The 19,141-nt window shown below is 35.8% G+C and overlaps 1 protein-coding gene across 1 annotated transcript in view; it reads right to left on the bottom strand.

Annotated features, from left to right (window-relative positions):
• Positions 1-484: 484 nt before the first annotated feature.
• Positions 485-19,141, bottom strand: part of CLGN (calmegin) — a 57,054-nt gene continuing 38,397 nt past the window's right edge. Inside the window, exons 8-15 of the mRNA XM_058721317.1 lie at positions 15,748-15,937; positions 9,226-9,339; positions 8,957-9,107; positions 6,447-6,662; positions 5,026-5,151; positions 4,633-4,792; positions 3,455-3,555; positions 485-1,032 (exon numbers count right to left, since the gene is read on the bottom strand). Of these exons, the coding sequence (XP_058577300.1) occupies positions 952-1,032; positions 3,455-3,555; positions 4,633-4,792; positions 5,026-5,151; positions 6,447-6,662; positions 8,957-9,107; positions 9,226-9,339; positions 15,748-15,937 (1,139 nt within the window). The 3' untranslated portion in view covers positions 485-951. The remainder of the gene's footprint in view (positions 1,033-3,454; positions 3,556-4,632; positions 4,793-5,025; positions 5,152-6,446; positions 6,663-8,956; positions 9,108-9,225; positions 9,340-15,747; positions 15,938-19,141) is intronic.

Below are 19,141 nucleotides of genomic sequence, written 5' to 3'. Positions count from 1 at the left end.
AATGGATTTGAATTTCAGGAAAAAAGCAAGATAAAAATACAAAGCATGATAATTGATATTAGAATTTCTTAATGACAAGAAAAAAGAAAATAATTTCAAGCCCCCCCCCCCCAGTAATTTTCCTATTCAAGAGGGTATAATTCAAAAGAGAAAAAATGTTTAAATTTTCTTTTCAAGAGCGATGTATGCATAAGCAATCTTCTGAGCAGGGTAAAAGCCATTCTGGCATAAAACAATTATAAAAGCTGAAAAAACATCTGTACACCATTTTATTTTGATGAAGCTATTATCTTTGTATTCAGATGTAAAATACGATGCACTATTAACCAGTGATTCTACGAATGACACTTAGACATTTGTTTTGTTGGCTCGTCAACAAAACACCTCTTTAACGGAATCTATAATTTAAGCGAACAATGGACCATAACTATAATTTGACACAACTAGGCAAATGGGGGCCACATACGACACTTTCAGTTGTTGATAGAATCAAACAAGCATACAGAAACTTTATTGCGTTTAGCTCTGTACAACAGAACACACTCTCGTTTTCGTTGTACAACTGCCGGTTATATTGTCGTCGAGCTGTTTTAAGAGGAAATTCCAATAACTGATTTTCCAATAGCCGTGAAGCTGCTGCATATTATTTTGCTCTGTACAAACCAAAACTTCTTTCTCCAAACTATTAAAACTCTGTAACATCTAATGACATTATTGTCTTAAATCTGATATACAACGTGCCACTCTTTTTTATTCTAAATTCAAAGACCAGGTAACTTCAAAGTTTGGGTTTTTTTTTTTTCTCCTGAAAAGAAAGACTAAAATAAATATCTGAAAGAATAACATTGCTAGGTATTAGAAAAATGTGCAGGTGACTCAAGTTCAGATATGGCACACTGATTTTAGAATGCCAAATATCTCGCTCACGAATTAAAAATACTTGAATTTAGTTTATTCCTTTCGCACTCTTCTTTTGCGTACTGACTTCACTGGCCCATCTCCAGATCCTGTGCTCTCATCTGCTTCCTTCATCTGGAGAAAGAATTATGCAAATGTTTATTTTCATACAATGGGTAACTGGTAGATAGTAGTAAATATTTCTTATTCTTTAAAATGTAACAATCAAACGCTACCTTATATGTGTTCTTTAATTCATGAAGCTGATCAAAAATGTGTACATAAATTAATGTGTTTTGTTCATCTTTTGGCATGATTACATTTTAGAATAACTCTGCTTACCAAATATGCATCTGACAAGAAATACTGCTAACAACTCTACTCATGATTTTATTTTATCATTTAGAATTTAATCTCAGTGTCATGGTTAACTAAAGGTTGTATGACATTTTCATTGTGGGATAGTCAACACTAACTTCATCACAATAGTTCCATAAGTAATGAATTGCTGAGCTGGATTTATAGAGACTTTTTCAGAACTTCTGGCATACAGTACTTTGAGAAAAATTAGGAGGCAGAAAAGGAAACATCAGGTTTATAATTTGGGGTTTTTCTTTCCTTATCCTTCCAGAACAAGCATTCATACATGAATTAAACTTGTGTAACAAAATAAAATAATGAAGGGGGCGCCTGGGTGGCTCAGTTGGTTAAGCATCTGACTTCAGCTCAGGTCATGATCTCATAGTCTGTGAGTTTCAGCCCTGCATTGGATGATCTCGAGCCCTGCTTCACATGAGCCCTGCTTCTCTCTCTCTCTCTCTCTCTCTCTCTCTCTCTGCCCCTTGTGGGATTCTCTTTCTCTCTCCCTCTCTCTCTCTGCCTCTCACTCATTTGCCCCCCCTTCTCAAAAAAAAAAAAAATGAAGGTATTATATGGTGTTATACAAAACACTACTTTTCAAGGTCATACTATATAAAAAGTTGGCTAATTTTAGCTCACTGACATAAAAGAAGAGTAAAAGACAAAGACGGAATTCAGTTTTTTTTGTTTGTTTGTTTTGTTTTATTTTTCTAAAAGCGAGAGAGCAAGCAGGGGAGGGGCAGAGAGAGAAGGAGAGAGAGAATCCTAACCAAGCTCCACGCCCAGCATGGAGCCCAACGTGGGACTCGATCCCACAACCGTAAGATTGTGACCTGAGCCAAAATCAAAAGCCAGATGCTTAAACCGACTGAGCCGCCCAGGTGCCCCAAGATATTTTTAAAGGTGCACAAAATATTTTGTGAAGCAAAATATAACTAGACACATATTCAAATGAATGAGTGCAAGTATTATTATTAAGAGAGTGACAGGTGAAACAATGACTGTTTAAAATCCTATCCTGGAGGAAATTATCTTCACCCAGCTTCCTCTAGATACAGATATTCAGACCAAGGTTCCCCTAAAACCTCACGAGGCAATGAAGACCAGTCACCAAGTATATATACTGAATAAGCTTTAGAAAACAGGTAACGATGAAACAAGTTGGAGAGATTTCTTCAAACTCACAAAATAGAAACTTGATGTCATCCCATGTAGTAGACCAGGCAAAACTGTGCTTTTACCCTACCAGCACTGAGTAATGAGGGTGGTGAGGACGGTGACTGGGGTAAGATCACGTAGCTCCTAAGGGCTAGCAAATAGAGAAAATAGGCCTTTGGTACATGCTGGGCAAAAAGAGAAAGCTCTGGTTCTGACTCATATCCTGGATGGTTTCGGATTCCATAACTGCCTAAAAAGAGGCACTGTGGAAAGTTCTGTTATATATCAGGATACAAAAAGGGGTAGACGGATCAAATTAATGGGAAAACTAGTTTATTAAAGCTTTGAAAAAAACCAAACAAACCACCGTATCAGGCAGATAGTACTCAACTACCCAGTGAATGAAATATTACAAAATGTGACAATAAATTATCCAGACAAAAAGAATGTTTTTACAATAGGTGTAAAGAAAACTGTCTTATAATAAACAGAATTACCTTTTAAATATTCAAGTGGTCTGTTTATAATCATTTTCAACAGAATACTTTAATGATAAAGTCATAATATTTTACAGATGCAGCTCTCTGGATTTTGTAAACCCCACCCTTTATGCTGTTTCTTATCAGGGGTTAAGATGATTAAATTATTTTCTTGCCTTCTTTATGGATACATTTTTTTCTTTTAATGTTTATTTATTTTTGAGACAGAGAGAGACAGAGCATGAATGGGGGAGGGTCAGAGAGAGGGAGACACAGAATCTGAAACAGGCTCCAGGCTCTGAGCTGTCAGCAGAGAGCCCGACGCGGGGCTCGAACCCATGGACCGCGAGATCATGACCTGAGCCGAAGTCGGACGCTTAAGCGACTGAGCCACCCAGGCGCCCCTATGGATACATTTTAAAAACAATATGGAGGCTCCTATGAAACCTGGGAGAAACACGGAAAAAATTCTCCACAAACCAGACTGCTTTTACTAAAATAGTTTATGGATAACAATCATACATAAAAAATGGTTTATCTTCCGTTAAAGAGCTGCTTACCTCATCCTCTGATCCAGGTTTATTTGATTTATTACTTTCTTCTTGTCCTTCAATGATTTCGATTTCTTCTTCACTCTTTTCCTCAGGTTCACCTTCCTCTTCTAGAATATAGATTTTTATTACAGGCAAAGACTTGAATTAGAATTTTGCTACTGAGAAGTATTGAATGTAGTAAGGGGGATTTATTTAGATTCCAATATTTAAAAGCAATTTCTACTATTAGAAATGTCTAAAAATTAATGCAAATACTCATTATTTTACCATATTTTATAAATAAATCATCATATTTGAGGGAAGGGGCAGGCTTAAGAAATTCTTAAGCATTTAGTTTACATGGAATATGAAAAGCAAAAATATCTGTGTGTATGTGTATATATATGGACACACAATGTCATATATATAATATATGTAAATATACATGTGTGTGTATTTTTTTGAGAGTACGATTTTTAAGTCAACTCTTTCATCAACTCTTAAGTTAAAAACAGTGCTCAAGGCATAATTTAAGTTGTAGGGGGCTCAATCTGGAACCTGACTTGGGAGACCTGGCAAATACCAATAGTTTTATTTCTACCTAGATGAGTGAAAGAAAGTCTCAATGGAGACCCACCAAAAAGCCTCAGTTCTTCAGTTCTAACATCTTTAGGAGTTTAGTGTAGGGTGGGAAGGAGACATATAATTCAGCAATCCTTCTGGGACATTAAATTACTCATTCTGTATGATAGACTATCTGATAGACGACAGCCACTGAAAGACTTGCTATTGAATTTGTTCCCGCAATCACCTGCCTTAAACCTAGTCCTCTCCTTCAGAGGCTGTGCTCTCTGTACCTCCCATCTCATCTATGTTCTTGGAGGTAAGAAAAGTCCCTGCAAAAAGCTAGGACACACTGGATCCAGGCTCCCAAGCAACTGAAAGATAGCTAAATCTCTTTCTTCTTAGAGAACAAAAACGGTAAGCAGATGGCTATCAGGGTGCAAACCCAGGCCAGGGGCCATCACTCCTCTCTGCCCCAGGCATGCACCTTCTGGGGATTCAGAAGGTACATATTTGACAATAAGCAAGTGCAACAGCTATTGTCTACTAGATAATCTGCTCTTTTTACAAGCTTTGCCGTGGGGGTGGGGGGTGGGGTGGGAGGGAAGGACTCCTGTTATAACTTGATATCATTATCCTACCTTTTTCAAGACTTTCACCATCACTTTGCTTTTTTTCTTCTCCCAGGTCGACTGGTTTCTCCAGGATGGCTTTCTTTTCCTTCACTTCTTGCTCTAGTGCTCCCTTTGTTTGTGGTTTACATATGTCAGTTTTTTTATACTCTGACTCTTCATATTTTTTCTGTAGTAGTTTAACAGAAGCTATTTTTAGTGAAAGCAAAGCCCTATTTTTTAAAAAGGTTTTTCTTTTTTTTTTTTTTTTTTGCAATAACTGATATTAAACATAGTGAACACAGTAAAAACTTACAGGAAATTTATTTAGCCTACTACTCTTAAGAAATCACTTGCTCAATTCATAGAACCCCTACATACTAAGAGATTTATTTTAAGTTGAAGGAAATTCAATTTCTTTACCTTGACTTTTCTTGGCCAACAAAATAAAGCAATTAATGCTACTGGAAGCCCTGCCGTCACAAGATAAATGAGCCAAAGCCATGGGCGCTCTTCGGCAGCTACCATTAACTGTTTAAATACACCAGGCTATAGAAGAAATAGGCATAAACATGAAATTCAGATTTTATGAACATTCATTAGGAAATACAGTCTATTAAAAACAACTTATTTTATGTAGGTGTTTCATATTAAGGAGTGATGAACTTCTAAGCGAAAAATACTTTATTTTCCCATCTTATGCACTGTACAATTTAAACTCTATTAGCATGTATCACTGTTTGAAACTTTGTAGTAGAAGATATGTTACTACGTAGGTAGAAATTACTAACTTACCAGCAGGAATTATGACAATTTTATTTTTTAGTAACTTCAGGATAGAACTCCTCTCTATGGATGTATTCTCTTTCATTTAGAAGTATATAATGCTCTGATAACTATTTATTTATTTATTTATTAGAGAGAGAGAGAGAGAGAGAGAGAGAGAGAGCGAGCAAGGGAGAGACACAGAGAGGGAGACACAGAATCCGAAGCAGTCTCTGCGTTGTCAATGCAGAGCCCAACGCAGGGCTCAAACCCACACTGTGAGATCATGTCCTGAGCCAAAATCAAGAGTTGGATGCTTAACCAACTGAGCCACCAGGTGCCCCTCATTCTTTACTTTTAAATAACTTATTAATAAGATCAACCTGGGAATTACTGCGTTTTCTTTTTTATTAACAAATTTCATACAAAAGGAAATTGTTTCTCTTATTAAAATAAAATATAAATTCATTAAAAGCTTTAGTTAAGAAAGTTTCAAAGTGCAAATCTCTTTACCTACTCTTTTGATGGCTTTTGCTAATGTCCAAAGAAACCAAACGTGAGGTACTTTTCTTTACAGTAATTGATTTTAAAGATAAATTCTCCAAGATGCATTATGTTGAAATACTTAGCTTAATGTTTCTAAATAATGTTAAGATTTGGGTAAAAAATACTGGAACACAATTTAATAATAATAAATTTTAAAGTTCCCTGTACTCCTCTAAGTGAAAAGTAGTTACAATGAATAAAGAATAATATTTAGATTGCTGTTACTACTTAGGCCTTGAATTGATAAGGTGACAAAGATATTAAGTAGTCTCCTTATAAACAGCAAGTAAGCAATTAAATCACATTATGCTATCATAATTTAATGAATGAAAAATGTACACACATACAGTTCATTATATAGTTCATGATGAAGTTATAATATAGTAAAGCTAACTATTTTATCTACATAAAATTATTTAAGTATATTTCTTTGGCATTTACTAATGACTACATATTTATTTACCTTTTAGGGCCATTTGTATAACCTATAACCAGGACGAAGTCTTATTATTATTCTATGGTAAATACTGTACCTCATTAGCATTTGCTATCATTATTTTCACTCCCCAACCATCTGCAGCCCAGCGGTCTGCTATTTCCTTTTCTGAACAGATAATAAAATTATCAAAGTAGATATTAGAGGTCATAGACCAAAGCTCTAAACCAAGAGCACGGAAAGAAGTCAGAAGAAATGGATGATCATCCTCAAAATAATCTGGGTTAGGAATTTTTCGAGGACTCCAGATTCCCTGGAAGAAAAAATAATTAAAGACATTTTCAAATAAAATAATGTCATTATAAATGCTATTCAAGAAGTTGTTGCTGTTGAATGAAATCAGCAGTACTATTTGGAGAAAAAAGAAAATCTTATCTGATGTTAATTCATCAGCAAGTCATTGGAAAGAAAAACTTTTCTTCTCATTCTGTACACAATATTCCCTATGAATAAAACTGACTTTAAACTCCAAAAACGGCAAAGTGAAAATCCAACACACAAAGAAACTTGAGTAATTAAATTTCACAAGTGATACCATTATAGACAATATTTTTTACCTTTAGCAAAGTTATTAAAAGCAAGAAGTCATTAAAATTGCCCAAATCAGAGAGATTACTGTATGCTAAATATGAAGCCATTCCTTTAACATATACCAATGATGGGTATGGATATGTTTTTCTGCACCTCAGAAAAAAATTCAACATAAAAGTTCCATTAAATCTTAAATGATTAAACTCAGCCGAATCAAAAAAATTCAACAATATGATTACTGACTCACTCACTCTTCCATCATGTGTATCTATTCTGCACCAGGCACTATGCCAGATAGTAGGGATAGAGTGATGATCAAGAGAGACATGGTTCCTCTATTATTAAATTTAAAGTAGTGAAAGAGACAGACATTTAAAAAGTTACCAAAATAAGCATTCTGTGATAAATGCTATGAAAAAAACCTCACAGGAAACAATTAGAATATGCAATTGCCTATGTATAATAAATGTTAGAAAATGTCAATGAATAATTAGATAAAACTACAGGGTTAAATGCATAACATAGAGATTCGACCCCAAAATCCAGGTACACTCAAAAGACATCTGATATTATTGAAAAAAAGCCAAAGTTTATTAACACCAGAAAATAAGGAGCACATCATTTAAGCACAGGCATCAATTACTAAAATGTACAATGTGAGGTCTCCTGATCAGAACTCATTTCTTATATTTAATTCTAAACTGGAACTTGGTTCCAGAGTGATCATCGATTAACAGAGAAAAATATAGTATGAAGTGACTGATGTTTAGTTCTTAATATTATTCCTCCAGAAAATTACATAAAGAATATTTTACTTTTTTTTTTTTTTTAAAGTAGACTATGCCCAACGTGGGGCTTGTACTTATGTGACCCCAACAGTCACATGCTCTATGCACTGAGCTGGCCAGTGCCCCAAGAATACTTTACTTTTTTTTTTTTTTTAATGCAGACTTAGACTCAGTAGGTTTGAGACCTGAGATTCTGCATTTCTTTTTGTTTGTTTATTTATTTAAAAGTTTATTTATTGTGTGTGAGAGAGAGAGAGAACGAGTAGGGGAGGGGCAGAGAGAGAGGGAGAGAAAAAGAATCCCAAGTAGGCTCTGCACTGTCCGTGCACAGCCTGATGCGGGGCTCAAACTCATGAACCCATGAGATCATGACCTGAGCTGAAATCAAGAGTTAGACGCTTGATCCACTGAGCCACCCAGGCACCCCAAAGTTTATTTATTTTGAGAGAGAGAGAGAGTATGAGCAGGAGAGGGGCAGAGCAGTCCTAAGCAGTCTCCATGCCCTCAGCACAGAGCCTCACACGGGGCTCGATCCCACAAACCATGGGAGATGGACCCCAGCTGAAATCAAGAGTCAGATTCCCAAATGACTGAGCCACCTAGGCGCCCCAAGAGTACCCTACTTTTTAAAATAAATTAGGGGCACCTGGGTGACTCAGTTAAGCGTCTGACTTCAGCTCAGGTCATGATCTCACCGTTCATGAGTTCGAGCCCCGTGTCCGTCTCTGTGCTGACAGCTCAGAGCCTAGAGCCTGCTTCAGAGTCTGTGTCTCCCTCTCTGTCTGCCCCTCCCCTGCTCACACTCTCTTTCTCAAAACATAAATAAACATTAAAAAATGTTTTAAATAAACTAGTTGGAGTCTCTTTTCTTTTTTTTAAGTTTCTTTATTCTGTGGGAGAGAGAGAGAGTGACTGTGCACATACTGGGGAGGGACAGAGAACGAGGGAGAGAGAGAATCCCAAGCAGGTTCTGTGCTGTCAGTGCAGAGCCCCATGTGGGGCTTGAACTCACGAACCTTGAGATAATGACCTGAACTGAAACAAAAGCCGGACACTTAACCAACTGAGTGCCACCCGGGCACCCCTCCTTTGGCTTAAGATAGCTAAAGTATACTATTACAAATCAAATTTCTAAAAGTTAACACAGCATTATCAATAACTAAATATATAATAGAAATATCACAGCATTTTAAACTTTACTATGGAATTGGAAGAAGTGGGTTATTACCTGGTAGTTAGGATTATCTATCATTGGAGGTCTCCACACTCCTTTGTATTTGGGGTTATCTATCATGGGAGGTGTCCACTCACCACACCCAATTTGACATGCTGGATTAGAAATACGAGGTGCCTCCCATTCTCCATCCATGTCTTCATTCCTTAGGAAATTAGAACAAAGCAAATATAGTAACCTCACGTCTCTCCTGTCAGCCAGTCAGTAACAAAAAGCAAGTAAGAAATGGATGAAATTGACAGCTGAGGATGAAGAGTGTTTACCAGTCATCAGGTTTCTCAGCATTAGGATCTGGAATAAATTTTGGTTCATCATCAAGCCAGCCATCAGGCTTCACAGCACTTAAATCTTGTATTTGGGCAGGTTCACTTTCATCCCTGAAAATACAGTATTTTGTGCCAAGTATTAGTTATTCAAAACGTTTAGAAATGCATATGTTACAGAAGTCAGAAGATACCAAAAGGTATTTCCTACCCTTCTGTCTTTGTGTCTACTATCTCCCCCATTTCTCATCCACCAAAATCTTCTGCTAACTTGTTACTTTCTTGTGTATATATTCCCTGTTGTGCCCCATGCATACACACACATAGGTATATACTGGGTTTTTTTATGCAAATGATAGCATTCTATACAGAGTATGTTTTTGTTTACTTAAAAACTCATCAATTCATCAACCAACACATATTGGAAGCCTACTATGTGCCAAGACTGCTCTGTGAGCCCTGTTTTATATAATATGTATCTGCTTCATTCTTAACTGTTGTACAGTTTTCTAATTTGTGGCTATACCATAATTTATTTAGACTACTCTTGAGGGACATTTAGTATTTCTAAAAATTTACTATTACAAATAATTCTATAATGAATATCCTGGAATATATTAGAAATTAACGTGAAATTAGCTGTCTGAATTGAAAATATTTTTTCCTGTTTCTCATGTATTTTTTGATATAGTTTATGATAGGTGTTTTTTTGGTTATACTCAAATAATTCATTTTCTGTAGCTGAAATTTATTAATATTTTCTTTTATGATTCTTAAATTTTATGTCATATTAGGAAAGGTCTTCCTTACTCTAATATTATTCTTTTTTAAACTCTCCATATTTAATTCTATTACTTTTATATTTTCATTAAAAATTATACTTAGAAAAATTCTCAAGTATATAAACATAATCATAGTAAGTACAGAATAAAACTACTAGTATAATTTTCATCTTTATAGAAAAGTACAAATTTTAAACAAGAGGTTACATGTAATTTTTCAAACAGATCTACGTAACAAAATAAACTCAAATAATCAATTCTCTATATGTAAAGACTTATACTTGCCTGCTATCAGTTTTGAGTCTCTCAGGGCTCAGAGTAACTAGAATTTAAAATTTAAGGGAGCATTTCCTTTATCAGTTTATAAAACAAATTCTAACATGCATCACCAATCAGAAAGAGCTTATTGGTAGCAGTTTCTTTCATTTCAGGGCAAACTTACTTCCCAGGCTTACTCTTTATAGGTAAAGAAATATGAAACAATGGAAGAAAATCCACATGGAGAGAGGTACTCCTACCATTTCTGAAAGTATGAATTCATGAAAATTATGCATTAATAGTGACTTTTTATTAATTAAAAAAAACCATACTGTTATTTCTTCCTTGTAGAAGTTACTTCCCTATGATACTATTTGCTTGAATGGAAAGACATTTTTATTATAAATCAGGATGTCTCTTTATCTACAAGAGAATTAACAAGGAAACACTTGGGGCGCCTGAGTGGCTCAGTTGGTTGAGCATCCAACTTCAGCTCAGGTCACGATCTCGCGGTCCGTGAGTTCGAGCCCCACGTCGGGCTCTGGGCTGATGGCTCAGAGCCTGGAGCCTGCTTTTGATTCTGTGTCTCCCTCTCTCTCTGCCCCTCCCCCGTTCCTGCTCTGTCTCTCTCTGTCCCAAAAATAAATAAACGTTAAAAAAAAAACAAAAAAACAACAAAAAAACGAGGAAACACTTTTGGTTATCCAGGAGCAACACTCAATTTCTGAGTCAGTAGTAACCCCAATGTTTACACACAAGAGCTTGAAGAAACGGAGTCGACACTTTCTAAAATGAAGCAGAGAGAGAGAAATTGGCTTAAAAAAGTGAACACTCAGTGACCTGTGAGACAACATAAAGCAGTCTTACATTTACTTGGTGTCCCAAAAAAAGAGATGGAGAGGCACATATAAATATTTACAGAAATAAAGGCTAGGAGGTGCCTGGATGGCTCAGTCAGTTGGTGAGTGGCCCACTCCTGATTTTGGCTCAGGTCATGATCCCAGGGTCATGGGATTGAGCCCTGCATTGGGCCCCCTGCACTGTGTGTGGAGCCTGTTTAGGATTCTCTCTCCCTCGGCCCCATTCCCCCACTTGGCCACACTCTTTCGCTCTAAAAGTGAAATGGAAAAAATACTGAAAAAAAAATGAGGACAAATATTATCCAAAGTTGATACAAACTATACAGTCACATTCCAAAAAGCTGGAAAGCAAGGCAAGCATACACATACATACACACACACACACACATACACACAACCATACCACAACACTATCTAATTGTTGAAAACTAGTAACAATAAATCTTAACACCAAACAGAAAAAAAAAATTACATATTAGGTAAAGGAGAAAAAGGATGAGAATAACAACTGACTTCTCATTGGAAACAACGCAAGCCTCAAGACAACTCAAGAAATGACTTTAAAAATAATTATCAACCTATAATGGTGAAAACACGTTTCAAAAATTAAGGAAAATAGGGGTACCTGGGTGGCTCAGTTGGCTAAGAGTCCCACTTTCGCCTCAGGTCATAATCTCACAGTTTGTGAGCTTAAGCCCTACTTCGGGCTCTGTGCTGACAGCTCAGAGCCTGGAGCCTGCTTTGGATTCTGTGTCTCCCTCTCGCTCTGTCCCTCCCCTGCTTGTGCTCTCTCTCTCTCTCTCTCTCTCTCTCTCTCAAAAATAAATAAACATTTTAAAAAATTAAGGAAAATAAAGAAATTTTCAGATACTTAAAAGTTGAGAGGATTCAATGACAGCAGACATGTACCACAATACATTGAGAGAATTTTTATCAGGCAGAAGAAAAATAGTAACAGATGAAAATGTGTATCTACACAAAAAGAGTATCCTAAGTGGTAACTATGTGGGTAAATAAAACAACTTTTCCCCTAATAACTGTCTGACTAAAATATACTGAGTGAAGAATAAATACGTGTGGCCTTCATAGAATAGATAGACATAAATGTATGATAATAGCACAAAGAATGGAGGAGAAAATGACAAGACCCTGATAAGATTAACTTAGACATAAAGTGATATAATATTAGTTGAGAGTAGACTGAAGTCAGTTAGAAATGCAAAATTCTGTAAACCCTAGAGCAACCACTAAAACAATAAACCACAGAGGAAAAGGCAATATGCCAACAGGAAAGAAAGAATACAAGACTAAAAATAAAATAAAACAAAATAACTCAATCTAAAAGAAGTCAGGAAAAATATTTTATAAAGTACCACAGAATATATGGGACAAACAACACAACTGGCAAGAAAACAAGTATGTTTCTATCCAATCATATTAATAATTACATTAAATGTAGACAATTTAAAACACTCCAATTAAAACACACGAACCACATATAGGTTGCCTACAAGAAAATGACTTTAAAAATAAAGGCATATATAGGTTAAACAAAGGATAATAATACTCAATGGAAATATTATTTAAAAGAAACCAGAAGTGTTTGTTGACTTAGTATGAGACTAAGTAGACATCAAGACAAGAGTATTACAAGAGTTTATAAAGAAGGATATTATTCTATAATAAAAAAAAACGGTTAGTTCCTCAAGAGGTCATGAAGTACTACGAATAGAAGTAGTGACAGATCTTCAAATACATGAAGCAAAACTAACAGAACTCAAAGGGGATACCAATCCATCAAAAGATTTTAAAACTCTTCTCTCAGTAAGAGAATAGACTGAAAACCAGTAAATATGTAGATGCTTTCAACAACCCTGATGCAATCGACATTTGTAAATTTTCTGACCACAGAATTAAAAATTTGGAGTCAAAATGAAAATCGTATCTGGAAAATCCATAAATAATTGCCAACAAAGCAACACATTTAAAAACACATGGATTAAAGAAAAAAATCACTAATGAAATTAGAAAACGGTATGAACTGAATGTTCTTGTAAGTGACATATATTTGTAAAACACACTTAAAGCAGTGTTTAGAGAAAATTTACAGCTGCTTCTGACAGAAAAGATTTTCTAAATAAGGCCAAAAAAAAAAACAAAACAAAAAAAAAATGAAGCAAATTAAGTCCAAAGTAAGAAGAAGGAAACAAATAACAAAATTTAACAAAGGTCAATAGAGGGAAAAAAAATAAAACAAAAGCCAGTTCTTCAAAAAGGTCAATAAAATCGATAAACCTGTAGCTAGATTCATCAAAAAAAAACCCCACAAATTACCATATTATATATAAGTAAAATAAAAGTTATCAGCATAGATCATTATAGACATTAATGATGATAAGAGGTGCTGGCACAATTAGACATCCTTATTTTTAAATTTTTTTTTTTTTCAACGTTTTTTATTTATTTTTGGGACAGAGAGAGACAGAGCATGAACGGGGGAGGGGCAGAGAGAGAGGGAGACACAGAATCGGAAACAGGCTCCAGGCTCTGAGCCATCAGCCCAGAGCCTGACGCGGGGCTCGAACTCACGGACCGCGAGATCGTGACCTGGCTGAAGTCGGACGCTTAACCGACTGCGCCACCCAGGCGCCCCTAGACATCCTTATTTTTAAAAATTGATCTTGATTTAGATCTCACACTACATACATTTAACTTAGAACAGAGTTTTAGTCAAAATTATTTGTCTAGGAAAAAAAAAGCAAATCTTTGTGGCATTCATTTGGGCAAAGATTTCTTAGGTGAGACAATCAAATCATGAATCATCAAAGACAAATATCTCACTGTTCCCAAGTTCAAGCCCCGTGTTGGGCTCTGTGCTGATAGCTCAGAGCCTGGAGCTAATTTCAAGTTCTGTGTCTCCCTCTCTCTCTCTGCCCCTCCCCTGCTTGCACTCTTTCTCTCAAAAATAAATAAACATTAAAAAAAAAAATTTAAGAACCCAGCAAATATAAAAAGGGCAACACTTGCTGACCAAGTGGACTGTAAGTTTAGTCTAGTATTGAAAATCAATCAATATAATTCACTATACTAAGCAAATAAAAGAGGGGCACCTGGGTGGCTCAGTTAGTTCAGTGTCTGACTCTTGATTTTGGTTCAGGTCATGACCTCACCGTCACGGGATCGAGCCCTACGTTGGGCTCCACATGGAGCATGGAGCCTGCTTAAGATTCTCTCTTACCCTGTCCACCTCTTACTTTCTCTCTCTAAAATTTTTTAAAAAAGAAGAAAAGAGAAAACCCACATGGTCATCTCAATGCATGCACAAAAGTACTTTACAAAATCCAACACCCAATCATGGAAAAAACAAAACTCTTAGTAAACTAAGAAAAGAACTTTTAAAAATCATACTTAGTGGGGCACCTGGGTTGCTTAATCAGTTAAGCATCTGACTTCAGCTTAGGTCATGATCTTGAGGTTTCTGAGTTCAAGCCCTGTATTGGGCTCTGTGCTGACAGCTCAGAACTTGGAGCCTGCTTTATATTCTGTGTCTCCCTCTCTCTCTGCCCCTCTCCCGCTCACACTCTGTTTCTCTCTCTCTCTCTCTCTCTCTCTCTCTCTCTCTCTCTCTCTCAAAAATAAATAGTAAAACCATACTTAATATTTACACCTTTGTGTAGTTCCCTCCTAAATGTACCAGGCAGAGTTAGTCTTGTGGCAAACAGAATACAGCTGAAGTGATGACACGTCACTTCTAAGATTAGGTTATAAAAAGATGTTACAAGCCCTGTGGCTGTGCTCTCTCCCCCTCTGGGGTCACTCCCTCTGGGGAGAGGGGGCATCAGCCACGTCATGAGCACACTAAGGAGAGGCTCAAGTGGCAAGGCACTGAAATTTCTTGACAACAGCCATGTTAGCCAGTTATAAAGCAAAGCAGATCCTCCAGTAGCCAGAGTCAGACCTTCAGATGAATGCTGAACTCTGACCTCAGGAGAGAGTCTGAGCCAGAACCGGTCGGCTAGCCACACCCAGATTCCTGACTCTTAGGAACTCGGTGAGTTAGAGTGAGTTAGCAGGCATCTCTCACCATCTGAACTCAAAGCTATGGAAACTCAGGAACTGAATACATTTCTTTTAAGGCAGACACTCATAATCCTATAGAATGAAAACAACACAAATACTCAGCTAAGGAATTTAGTACGAGTGAATCCTATATGGCTTTAGAAGATGCTGAACATATGTCTATTTTAAAACCAGTAATCATTAACTGAAAAAACTAACTATATAAGATGTGCACACACATACATGATAAAGATCAAACTAGGAATTAAAATTAAAGTGTCGGTGTCTTAGATTCATGGAATGCCCCCCAACCACAGCATTGGAAACATAAAAAAAATATTGAAAAAATGTTGAAAAAATATTAATTAAAATGAAAATTAAGATAATTAAAAGGCAAGGAAATACAAAGTCTATTTTAGAAAATTATTTCACCCCAAATAATCAAAATAAGTAATTTTGACGTTTAAAGGAATATGTTTCACTGGTTGTAAACTTGACTTACATGTAATATCTCATTACTGAATTATACCAACTAATGCTTTGCTACTGAATTCTTTGCTTACCAGTCTTCTGGTTTGACAGCAGAAAGATCAGGGATTTTTGCTCTTTCATCCCATTCATCAGGCTTTTTGTCACTGGGATCTTCAATTTCTTTGGGAGGATTGATAGGAGGAACCACATCTTCTAGTAGGCTTCCTTGGTTTACAACGATTTGATCAATTAATACTTCAAATGTGTCATCTGGATTCATCACTAAAGACCAATTTAAATAAATAACACCTATAATGACTGACATTTTAAAAATAATCTTCTAAATAAAAAACTACTCTAAATTTCATGAGTAGAATTTTTTATTAACCAGAAATAGAGGAATTACAATCAAATATTAAATCAAAATATGCTGAGATCACTAGGTACAGTGCTTCCTAAAACCAAAGGGAAAAATTCGTCTTAAGTAATAATTTAATAAAATGCTCCATTACTTCTCAAATAAAGAATATCCAATAGCTAACTCAGTTTGGGACTCACACAACCAGTGAGCTTCACTTTTTTATTATCACAGAAGGCAACCCAATCTTCTTCAGTATTTTAAAATAACTTTTTTGAAACTATCTCAAACTTCAAAACTTGCAAGTACACTATGAAGAACTTTATTTTTTCATGAACCACTTGAAATTAATTTACTAACCTCATACACATCATCCCTGAATGTTTTAATGTATATTTCCTACAAACAAGGACATTCTCCTATATAACTTCAATCTAGTCACCCAAATCAAGAAATTAACATTGATGCATGACTACCATTTCCTAGAAAATTTTCAAGTTAATGATATTTCAAATTCAATGATACATACACTGTAGTGTAAAATATCTTAAGGTTGGTGGAAAATATTCAAGTTTACACATATGTTTGTTTGGAGGTGAATGTTAGCTCTCTAAAAGTACCCAAGCCAGGGGCACCTGGATAGCTCAGTTGGTTAAGCATCTGACTCTTGATTTCAGATCAGGTCATAATCTCACAGTTGTGAGATCAAGCCCAGCATGGAGCCTGCTTAAGATTCTCTCTTTCCAGGGGCACCTGGGTGGCTGATTTGGTTAAGCATCTGACTTCGGCTCAGATCATGATCTCACAGCTCTTGAGTTCGAGCCCCATGTCGGGCTCTGTGCTGAAAGCTCAGAGCCTGGAGCCTGCTTCAGATTCTGTGTCTCCCTCTCTCTCTCTGCCCCTTCCCCATCCCCACTCATGCTCTGTCTCTCTCTCAAAAATAAACATTAAAAAAAGTTAAAAAAAAAAAAAAAGATTCACTCTCTCTTTCTCCTTCTGCTCCTCCCCTATCTCTAAAACTAATTAACTAACTATCCAAGCCAAGTTTCATAAAGGACCCCTTATCCCTTGTAATGACAAAATAAAAGCTCTCTCCACTGTAAACTTGGATGGTATGGTCACTGGGTAAATTTTAGATCTTTGGAAGGAATGTTAGATGAAAATAGATGTCTAACATGTGCTTTTCAATAAGCTAAAGAAGTAGGAGCTATCGATGAATGTCAGGATTGTCCTGACTTAATTAGTAAGCGGGCTACCACGTTCTGAAGAAATAGTTTTAAAGCAAGAACAATCTCTAGAGGTTTCAGTAAAAACAATGCCAAATTACTTATACCAAAATCAAATACTGTAATTTATATACAAATTCATATAATGCAACACTCTGTGTTTTCTCCCTTTTTTCTCCAATATTTCCTCTTTTACTGCAGCTGAGATTATAAAACTATATTAGTACGTAGGGAAAAAGTCAAGATTTAAGCAGAGCTAAGAGTAAGATCTTAAATGTAAAAAAGTACTAGATTCTTCCTAATTCAAAAAAGGCATTTCTCAAGAAAAATCTTGAAAAGAATGTTCTGAATAAATTCTGCAACTGAAATGTTTAAAAATTACCATGAAAAAACAAAAAAGCACATGACAAATCCTAATATGTGAAAAGACACCTTTGTCTAAAACTGTATTAAAATATTTTAAATGAATTTACAATAAAAGACATTGGATTTTATGCCTTTAAAGGTGTACTCTGTAAAGTTCTTAGAACAACTATAAAATAATGTTACAAAAATATATTAGTAGTACAGGAAAAAATTTAAAAAAAATTTTTTTAACATTTATTTATTATTGAGAGACAGAGACACAGAGCATGATCAGGGGAGGGGTAGAAGGAGGGGGAGACACAGAATCTGAAGTAGGCTCCAGGCTCTGAGCTGTCAGCACAGAGCTGACGCGGGGCTCAAACTCACAAACTGCGAGATCATGACCTGAGCCAAAGTCAGTCACCCAAACAACTGAGCCACCCAGGCACCCCTACAGGAAAAATTTTTAAAGTCATTCAATAATCCTAGTACTACAAAGTTTTTGTGTATTGTAGTAAGAAAGCAAGTGTTTAAGAGTCAGACTTGAATTTCAATTCTAGATCTACCAATTACTTTTATTTCCTAGAGCGAGTTACTTAACCTAAGTTAAGGTACAATAGAAAGAAACTGTTCACCTCACATGATGGTTCTAAACCAAGTACCTAGCACAGAGCATGGTATGTATCAGGTGACTAATGACAATTAGTTCTTTTTTTTTCCTGGTCTTTCTATTTGCTTGCATAATTTGCCTAGTGGCCCCTACAATAATCTACTTCCACTTTATATCTCATTTTCTTTTAACATTTTAGTATTGTAAACATTTTCCCTTGTTGCTAAATATTTTCATAGTTATCATTTATGTACTGCATATAAAATTCCTACTATAACATTTGGGTTGCTTTAAATTTACAGTATTATTTCCACACATAGCTCATTTTCTTTCTTTTGGATTATTTTCTTTGGATAAATTCCTTAAAATGGAATTGTGGTTTCAAAACACATAATCCTCTTACAGTCTTTGATATATTATACCAAGTTGCTTTTCCCCAAATTTGTACAAAGTCTAATGAAATTTATTTGTTCTATTCTAGTTATAACTTCTCATTACTTTTACTTTACGTTCCTCAAAACATCCAGTTCTATTTTCCAACTTTAGAAAAAGCTCTTTGATATAAATGCGGACATTAAAAATTAAATTGGTCATTGCCTTGGCAGACAATTTCAATGTTTCTGCCACTGAAGTCTTTGGAAAGAGAACTGAAATATCTTAGTCTTGGATAGAGCTGTCCTTCAGATTCTGACACGCTGTGATCTTAAATAATCATCGACACATCAAAGCTCCATAACTGTATGTACTTGGGAAGAGGAGAATCAATTCCTTACAACGTTCCTCCCGCTCAATGTCTACGCAAACTCCTATTTACAAAGTAAAGCTAAGTACGTTAATATAATGGTTGCTCAATACTTTCCCTTTCCAAGTTTAAATATGTGCTACAACTACCATGAGGTAGGAAGTAACAATAATTCAACTACTTGTAAAGTCCAAGTTTCTTAGCT

This window comes from Neofelis nebulosa, chromosome 3 (assembly GCF_028018385.1).
Source record: "Neofelis nebulosa isolate mNeoNeb1 chromosome 3, mNeoNeb1.pri, whole genome shotgun sequence".
Taxonomy (NCBI): Eukaryota; Metazoa; Chordata; class Mammalia; order Carnivora; family Felidae; genus Neofelis; species Neofelis nebulosa.
Note: the sequence above shows the minus strand (reverse complement) of the source record. Positions and strands in the feature narration are given on the sequence as shown.